At 39.2% G+C, this 10113-nt stretch overlaps 1 protein-coding gene across 4 annotated transcripts in view; it reads right to left on the reverse strand.

The window, feature by feature from the left end:
- Positions 1 to 1174: 1174 nt before the first annotated feature.
- The window catches only part of MORF4L2 (mortality factor 4 like 2), a 13682-nt gene continuing 4743 nt past the window's right edge, over positions 1175 to 10113 (reverse strand). For all 4 annotated transcript variants that reach the window (XM_012645133.1, XM_012645141.1, XM_012645150.1 and 1 more), the window contains 2 exons: positions 4091 to 4192; positions 1175 to 2725 (listed from right to left, as the gene is read on the reverse strand). In XM_012645133.1, coding sequence (XP_012500587.1) covers positions 1835 to 2701 — 867 coding nt within the window. In that variant the 5' untranslated portion in view covers positions 2702 to 2725; positions 4091 to 4192 and the 3' untranslated portion in view covers positions 1175 to 1834. The remainder of the gene's footprint in view (positions 2726 to 4090; positions 4193 to 10113) is intronic.

A 10113-nucleotide genomic window follows, 5' to 3' on the forward strand; every position in this document is an offset into this window, starting at 1 on the left:
GAGTCTTTAAGTTAAAATGAAGTCATTGGTATGGGTCCTAATCCAATGACTGGTGTCTTTATAAGAAGAAATCAGGATACAGACAGGTATGGAGGAAAAGACCATGTGAAGACATAGGAAGGAGACGGCCATGTACAAGCCAAAGAGAGAGGCCTTTGGAAACCAACTCTGCCAACACCTTTTTTTTTTTTTTAAATTTTTGACCCCGAATTGCCTTTGTACCTTTTTCAAAAATTAATTGACCAAATATATGTGGGTCTATATCTAGGCCCTCCACTCTCTCTGCCAACATCTTGATCTGACTTCTACCCTCTCAAACTGTGGGAAAATAAATTTCTGTTGTTTAAGCCACCCAGTCTATGGTACTTTGTTACGGCAGCCCAAGCTGACTAATACACACGATGACCCTACCCCTCTGCTGACAACCTGGGAAAACATTCTTTAATTAAACTCCTCAAATCATCCATTTTGAGTCTCATTTATTTCTTGCTGGGACCCTGACAGATCCAATAGGATTATATAATTCATATTTCCATATTTGTCCTTACTATATTTCCCAAAATTTCTATACTTTTTTTTTTTTTTTGCTAAAGACACAGAAAACACTGTCATGAAAAATAACTTGGTTTAACTGGGAAATTTCCATGTAGGATGGAGTTATAAGCATTGGCATCCAACATCATCCCTCTCCATGGATCCCCCTACTCCAAGATTCCCAATGTTACCTCCAAGAGATTATAAAAACAGAGAGAATATGACATCTGCTGGACCTAGGGATGTCTTCCGTCCTTGGCCAAAAATGTACAAGTATTTCTGATAGATGTAATACCTAAGGTGACTACCCATGCCTCCTTTGGTGGGAAAGAGAAAAGCTATGCATAAGTATAAGGGACTGTTATAGTACCCACTAAAGGCCCCACTATACCAGCCAAACTCACAGGGTCATGGAGCATCAGGAGTAAAACTGGCTCTTACAAGCAGCACTAGAAAGCAATTCACTGTGACAAGCTGCACTGAGGAGACAGGAGGGGAACCGGCCTGGCGGGGCATAACTCCTGGCTGCCATACGCAACAGGAAAAGGAATTCTTTCACTTGCAGTCAGAACTCTTTTATACTACGTAGATCTTTCCTGAGTTTGCCCCCTCAATAACATGAAAGGCACACTGTAAATTATTTGCTTTGAAATTTAGAAACAAATTTTATTTAAGATCTGAAATACAATTCCTAAAATATCAACTTTTCGAGAAAACCGTGGCTACACAATAATGCATTGCCTCTATCATGTTAGAACGTGCATTAGACTCAAATACAAAAACCATGAAACAAATCACCATCCTTCAACAATTTGAGCGAAGATAGAATGCCTAAGGAACAACATAGATGGACTTGCAGAGGATGGGCTGTTTTACTTCAAGCACCATAAAAAAAAAAGAGCACAAATGCATGGGTTTTCAGGTATATACATTAAGTTGAACCTTTGGCACTAGGAATCAGGGCGTTTTGTCACGTAGCATTAACACATATTAGAAAATTGTGTAGTGTCAAAGGGATAGAACCACCAGCATTCAAGCAATGTTGTCAACTATGCAATAAAATGTTCTACTGAATGTTTCGTCTTTGTCTAATTACTGCATACACTGGTAGCAACTTTGAAATGAGAAAAGGAGCGTCACTCCTTTTATTTTCTGTTTAAAACAGAACAGAAAACAAACTGAAACATAAGCCCTGTTATACATTAACAATTTTAAAGAACATCAATTATACAAGAAAAGGACTAAGAACAAAAAGTGTTTACAGATACCAGACAGGTAACAGTGAGTGGTCAGTAGACCCTCACAGGGCTTTGCGGTGGTACTCAGCAGAAGCCACTTTGTAATCACTGGCAGTAAACAGAGACGCAGAATTCTTTGCCAGATATTTTAGGAAATCATGCAAATAGCCCAACAATAATGCAAGGCTCTTCTCATCAAGGGGCGTATAGGCCAACATTGCTCCGATTCTTACGAATAATCTCAGTAGGTGTGGCGCTCCATAAACCTGGGACATCGGCGCATCAGGGTGAGCCAAGAGGATTTCAGCATACTGGGGCCTCTCAAACTTGTAGAGCAGCTGGGTGCCTAACATCACGTTGAAATATTCTTTTATTCCTGCCACGACTTCGTTAACTGCATATTCCTTGTTATCGACATTGCCCTGCGACTTCTTGCAATTTGCATACTCTTCTAGAATAGCATCGACATTTTTCTTAGCAGGAAGTTGGAACAGCTGCTTCTGCCTGGTAACTAAGTCCCAGTCCTCAACAAGCCATGGTTTTAACTCTTCTGGAATCTTCACTTTAACTTCCATTCTATTCTTAAATGCCTCTTCACTTTCAACGGTGGGATCTGCCCGGGCCCTTTTCTTCCGAGGGGGCTGAGGTGCTTCGCTGGTACTGCCACCATCTCCATTTCCAGGAGTCTTCTGCTTGTTCTTTCTTGTCTTCCTCACGGATCCTGAAGCGGGGTTCTCCGCAGAGCGACCCCCCCATCTTCCTGGGAGAGCTGGCTCAAGATTTTTCTGCTGCGGACCAGCTGTCTTCTTTCCTGAGGATGCCCCTCTCATCTTACTTCTCTGCATGTTGCTTCTAGTTGGTTTTTTGAAGTTGTCTTCTTCAGCAGATTGTTGTCCACGAGTTTGAGAACCCTGCTTTCTGGAACTCATTCAACCCTGTTTTTATTCCAACCACTGTAATATATAAAGTATTTTACTTGGTTGTTTTTTATGGCAACCTTAAACTATGCTTCATATAGGCCCATCAGAACACAACACACTCTAAATCTCTTGGAATTTAGATTTCAAATCCTATTTCGGGACCCTTTATAAGTGATTTTTTGCCTCCGTCCCCTCTCTCTGATCCTCACTACCACCTACTACTCTCACCCCACACAACCACTTATCAGACCTGCCCATAAATTAGTTTTTTTGATGTCACTCAAAAGATAGGAATGTAATTTTAGAGAAAGGAATTTTAAATGGGGAAAAAACTATAAAAGGGAGTGGAGTTGAAATTCAAGACTCGTGAGCAGGAGGAATGACGAAATGTGTAATAGTAAAGGTTCTTGTGTAAGTCCAGATAGGCACCCTAGGCCTGACCTAGGGTGATGACAGTTAAAGAGAAAGTGAAGAATACAGAACTTATATTGAAGAACACAGTAACTGAAGGAGACCAAGGAGTCAAAGTGGGCTCTGCAATTTCAAGCCTGAGTAATTAATGAATTAATAAAAGCACTGATTTTTAAGGGTTAGTTTGGAATCTGCAATGAAATGATAGAACATAGGTAATTCATCCATTCATTAATCTATTCCGTTAGTCATTATACATTATTGCATATCTACTTCGGGACAGGTAATATGGTGGGTGCTAGGGATTCAAATATCTAAAGTGACAATTATAAAACAGCAAGGTTAATATAATGACAGTTACAGACACAGAATATTTTGGGAACAGACAAGAACTGGTACATAACACCATGGTGACTGCTTGCTGGAGGAGGTGAAAAACTGGTGAGGGAGAAGTCAGTGATGACTCCCAGGTTTTGAGGATGGGTGATTAGGTATTATCAGCAAATGAGACTGCATCTACAGAAGGAAGAAATGGATTAGAGGGGAAAGAAGTTCAGTACTGAACCCACTGCATGTGAGGTGAGCAGTTAAACATAGGACTTGAAAGCTCAGGTGAAAAGTCAGAGTCAGAAATGGAGGTCTGAGAGTAACTGTCACATAGCTGGCAGTGGATGCTATGAGAGCCAACACAATCATTTGGGGAGAACAGAGGAAAAATTTCAAGTATGAAATTCTGGAAAACCTAAGGAAGAAAAATATTTAAAGGGTGAGCAGAGAAAGAGTGCACAGATGAAACAAAATGTTAAAGAGTACCCATAGGAGAATTAAGACAATGTTATTTTGGAAGCCAAAGTAGTTGAGAGATTCAAGAAGGGTAAGAGACAATCTATAGTGTAAAATGAAGCAGGGAGGCCTAGTAAGATTAAGATGCACATAGTATTCTATTATTTTTATGCTGTGACAGATGAAACAATTCCTTTGACTTACATATTCTTCCTTCTTTCCCTTCTAAGAGCTCCTAGTGATTTCCCAGATGGAATCTTATTAGATCTTCCGGGATGGTCTGGAGGATGAAGCGGGAGACGCGACCTAGAAAGAAAAGCAAGTATCTGCAATGAAGATGAACTTTTGTGAAATCATCTAAGAAAAAGAAAAAATAATTTATAAACACACAGTTTACAACTGTGATATCAGAGAAAATACATGAGTTCTGTTGTTAGACAGATCTCTACTTCAATAAGGCTCCACCATTTACAAGTTGTGAGACCTCTGGCAAGACATGTAAGCTCTTAGCCTCTTTTTCTCATCGATGGAATGTGGTAAATTATCCATAGTCTTCACAGGCTCTCGTTAAGAATTTCATAAATGTGACGTACCTGAACAGCTAGTACGGTACCTTACAGGAATACCTACACATGTGAACATGAATATAAGATCTTCACTGCAGTGGTGTTTGTAATACTGAAAAACCAGAAACACCTACATATTCCTCAATAGGGAAATAATGTAAATTATGTATGCACACTACAGAAGAATATTCAAATGAATTAAGCACAGATCCATGTACTGACATGGGAAGATGGTCCATATATATCATTAGGTAAATGGGCAGGCTGTGTAACACTACAGGATCCCAAAGGGACAGATAGCACAAGTAGGGAAATAAGCATGAATCTCAGACGGTTCTTTTGAAGTGCGATCTCATTTCTGTGTGTCTTTTACACAAGTGCGTATTAATGTGTAGGGAAACATCTAGACGGATAAATAACAGCCTGCTAACCTCTGAGAAAGGGACGATGGTGGACCAGCCTTAAGCAGGTTTCTCTGGTTAACTACAACTTTCACCCACAGAAAAGGCCCATCAGCCAATCCCTAGCTCTTAAGACTATGTGGGCAGGTGTCAGGAAAGCCCTAAGGGAGAAATCAGAGATATGAAATGTTTAAAAACTAGAGACCTGAATCAGGAAAGCCTGACTGGGAAGAAAAGCCTGGGTGCTAGTACTTTCACTAAGCAAACATTCTCTAACTGAAAGGGCACAAAGCTCTGAGCAGAAATTAAAGGGCTCAGTCCGTCTTCAGAGAGCATCAAAATCTCCGAATATGGAGACTGACTCTTTGGGAATCAGAAAGCTTCTGGCTGAGGGACACACACACACACATCCTGTGAAGCATTGGTGTCCACAGTGGCCAGCATGTCATGGCATTATCATAAGCGATCATGTTTACAAAATGTTTCTTTAAAAAAAAAGGCATTTATTGTGACCAGGACATTAGGGGACACAATATCTGGGAATTTAGTTAATATGGGTTGAGTATCCCTTATCCGAAATGCCTGGGACCATAAGAGTTTCAGATTTCAGAATTTTCGCATATACACATTATCTTGGCAATGCGACCCCAGTCTAAACATGAAATTCATTTGTTTCATATATATCTTATACACATACCATGAAGGTAATTTTATACAATATTTTTAATAATTTTTATGCACCTGTCATATGAGGTCAGATGTGGAATTTTTTCTACTTGTGGTGTCATGTCAGGGGCACTCAAAAAATTTCAAATTTTGGTGCATTTTGGATTACGGATGCTCAACCTATATGAGTAAAATCCAGAAAGCTCATCTTGGGGTTTATAGAGTGCAGAATTTTCATAAAACAAAGGGACTTGTTAAAAGTACAAACTAAACAATGTAATATGGCCCAGAGCCAACCAGACTGTAAAACATTGAAGTAGAGTCAGGCTGGACAAAACTATTTTGGAAGCCACCCTGGTCATAAGCAATTGCTTAGTGAGGAGGAACTTGAGAATGACAGCTGAACATGCTGTATATCACTGGTATTGACCATATATATTCAAGCATAAGAAAACTACAAAAAAGAATTCTACCTGGTTCTCATTACAGTGGGTGTTTAGTCATTCTCTACAAATTCTTCTATCATTCATGTAAAGCCAAAAGTTGAATGAGTCATTTATTCTATAAAACCATTTATTACTACAGAAGAAAATCCCTGCACCATTAGTTAAGGCCTGGGTGCCCAGACTGAATTAAGCCAGGGAAGCAATCTTTCTAAACAGCCTCAGAGACTTTTTTTTTTTTTTGAGATAGAGTCTCGCTTTGTTGCCCCAGCTAGAGTGAGTGCCGTGGCGTCAGCCTAGCTCACAGCAACCTCAAACTCCTGGGCTCAAGCGATCCTCTTGCCTCAGCTTCCCGAGTAGCTGGGACTACAGCCATGCGCCACCATGCCCGGCTAATTTTTTTATATATATATATTTTTAGTTGTCCAGCTAATTTCTTTCTATTTTTAATAGAGACGGGGTCTCACTCTTGCTCAGGCTGGTCTTGAACTCCTGAGCTCAAACGATCTGACCGCCTCAGCCTCCCAGACTCCTAGGATTACAGGCGTGAGCCACTGTGCCTGGCCAGAGACTTTTATTTTTATCTGGGTGTCCCACACATCCAGCAAGCAACCACTGCTCTGAGGAGTCAGACATCAAAGAAAGGGAATATCCTTTCTTTTGACATCTGCCTTCTACTTGTAATACGAGTTGTGGATAGCTTTATTGTCATTGTGCTTCTGACCTTCCTTCCCAGAGGCATAACATGGCTCTATGGATCTGTGACACATGTGCTGTGCACACTCTTCATTTAAAAAGTTGGCGTTACATATATATAATTTTTTTTTGAGACAGAGTCTCACTCTGTTGCCCAGGCTAGAGTGCCGTGGCGTCAGCCTAGCTCACAACCACCTCGAACTCCTGGACTCAAGCGATCCTCCTGTCTCAGCCTCCCAAGAAGCTGGGACTACAGGCATGCGCCACCAGGCCCAGCTAATTTCTTTCTATCTTTAGTAGAGACAGGGTCTTGCTATTGCTCAGGCTGTTCTCGAACTCCTGAGCTCAAATGATCCGCCTGCCTCAGCCTCCCAGACACATATATAATTTTTGAGCTGTTTAAACTTTGAATCTGCCAGTTTCTCTCTTGAGTTTCAGGCTGTTATTAATATTGTTTACTTAGTATACCTACTCTCCCTCCCTTTCTCTCCCTCATCTAAATACCAGGGAAGTCAAGTCCCACCTCCTCTCTTTAACTGTTCTCCAACTACCTAGCTTACATGTCTCTCCCATCTCCAATACCACATGAAACTGCCATTAGTACTCTGGAGCTTAGGATTTAGTTATTTAAATGTTTCATGCGTTAGTCTTGCTTTTGGAACCACATAATTCACATCAATTTGCCATGGGGCTTGTGTAATACCTATCTTTTGTCTTTCACAGCAGTACTTAGGTCCCTAGTGGGTATACAATAGTGAGTCAAAGGGAGAGTGTCATTCAACACATGGAGAAAACAAGGGCACAAAACAGGAACAATAATCACCAACTATTTTCTCATCTGTTCCCTACAAGTCAGCTCTAGGGAAAGCCAGAAATTGAGAAAACACATTTGTCTCAATCTTCTATCCTTAGTTTTATAATAATTAACTTAATCTCTGTATAAATAATACATTTCAATAGAAGTGAGCTCACACTAGTTATCAGATCTTAGGTCTTTCCTTTTTAAAAACAATTTACGATTACAACTAATCATTATCCCATGTTAAGGTTATAATATGCATCCATTTTGAGTTGTATTATAGATATCCCATCAAATGGGCATACCTTAATTACCCATTCTCTGGAAACATCTGGTGTGCTCCTCCCGATTTATTCTTTAATAATCAATTAAAACATTTTGTGTAAACATTTTTTGCCTTCATTTCCTATCATTGCTAAGACTCCCAGAAGCAGATTTAGTGGGTCAAGCAGCCTAACACTTTTAAGGCTCTTAGTAAGTTGCCAAATTACCCCCCCCCACACACACACGCTATACCAATTTCCAATCTCACAAGCAGCGTGTAAATATGTTTATCATGCCTCATGCTCTGGCCAGCACTGGGATACTCATTTTGAAATATTTGAAAATTTGGTAAAAAAGATGGGTTTTAGGTGTGGTTTGTATTTCTTTGTTAGTGATGTTTTAACATTTCAAAAATGTGTTTATTGGCCATTTATATTTCAGCTCTTGTCCTTTGCCCATTAATTTTGAGTTGCTTCTTAGTGATCTCATTTTTGGGCAAATATTTCCCCTAGGGTGTTATTTTAGTGTTAAGATTTTAAATGTTTTATATGATTAGTTGCATAGCTTTTCCTTCAATTTTTAAGTTTAAAAATTTAGACACTTTATATTTTAATTCCTTTATCCACCTAGAATTTGTTATGAACTGATAATTTATATTCTTTCCCAAGTAATTAAATTTTGTGGTACCATTTCCTTTGTATACTTATAAAAACCAAACTATATAAAGATATGAGCATTATTCCCTTACCACCTTCCCCCACCCAATTCCAAGAGTATCCTCTGAAGGAGTGCATATACCTCCCAATCTTTTTATGTACATATTCACACAAATTAAAAAACTAACTTTAAAACTCAACATATATATTATATAAATATATGTATATGAATATATAACATGCATTTACTGAATCTATTTTGACAAAGGTGAGATGCACATTGCTCTGTACCTTGCTTTTCTCACTTACCATGGCATCTTTTCATGTCAGTACATACCCACCTCTTTTATGTATCCACATGAGATTCTATAATCTGTTGTGTACCATAATTTAACCAGTCTCACAGCACTATTTAGTGAAAGGAGTTGCTTATTACAACTTTGATGAGATAGAGCCAAATCTACCTCAGAAAGACCTATTTTAACTTGTACTCCCAACAAAAAGGTAAAAAGTTCATTCTTCCACACCTTCAACAACACTGGATAAAACATCTTTTTGAAGGAAAAAAGAAGTTTTGGGGGGGGCCAATATAACATGCAATGACATTTTCATTTGAATTTGTGTGAAATTGAACATGTTTTCATACAGTCACTGGTCATATATCTTTTCTTATATGACTATTTTTGTTCCATCTACTACTAGGTTTGCTGCTTCTTACTGTTTTCTACTAATTATTAGTTTTTTTGCATATCAGAAATATTTTTGCCATTTAAATGTGTCAAAGACTGTATGTGTGTATATATCCCAATATCACAGACAAATCTGTCAATTTTTTCCTTTGTGTAGCTTTCATGTCATGCTTAAGGAAGATGCTCCCAAACCAATACTATAAAAATGATGTATATTATTTCTTGGTATTTTTATAGTTTTCCCAAAATATATAACTTTTCCTAATATTCATTACTGAAGAGTCTATCCTTTCCCTACTGATTTGGAATGCTGTAACATTGTAAATTCCCAGAGGTATATGGGTCTTTCACAGTACTCTCTTCCTAAGGATTTTTGATTACTTCATTTTTTTTTTTTTTTTTGGAGACAAAGTCTCACTCTCTTGCCTGGGCTAGAGTGCTGTGGCATCAGCCTAGCTCACAGCAACTTCAAACTCCTGGGCTCAAGTGATCCTCCTGTCTCAGCCTCCCGGGTAGCTGGGACTACAGGCACGCGCCACCATGCCCAGCTAATTTTTTCTATATTTAGTTGTTTGGCTAATTTCTTTCTATTTATAGTAGAGACGGGGGTCTCGCGCTTGCTCAGGCTGGTCTCAAACTCCTGAGCTCAAGCAATCCTCCTGCCTCGGCCTCCCAGAGTGCTAGGATTACAGGCGTGAGCCACTGCGCCCGGCCTGATTACTTCATTTTTAAAGGTATCACTGTCTCTAGGCCATCTGTTCTGTCACAGTGTCTGACTGTCAGAAGTCGTCTGATTGTTCTCACCAGCATCACTTTGATTTAATTATTACAGTTTAGAGGCATAAATGGTGCCTTGGAATAACCCTTATAAATGGCTACCAGTGCTATTTTGATGCAGTATTATTTGGAAGCAGCAAAACACTGGATTCAACCTAAAAGGCTATTTGTAGTGATCTGGCAAAATAAAATGTGGTATATATCCATAACATGGAATATCATGCTAGTTAAAGGAATGCCACTGTGAAAGGAATTAGAATTCTATGACTG

Source organism: Propithecus coquereli, unplaced genomic scaffold (assembly GCF_000956105.1).
Source record: "Propithecus coquereli isolate 6110/MARCELLA unplaced genomic scaffold, Pcoq_1.0 Scaffold104, whole genome shotgun sequence".
NCBI classification, from domain to species: Eukaryota; Metazoa; Chordata; class Mammalia; order Primates; family Indriidae; genus Propithecus; species Propithecus coquereli.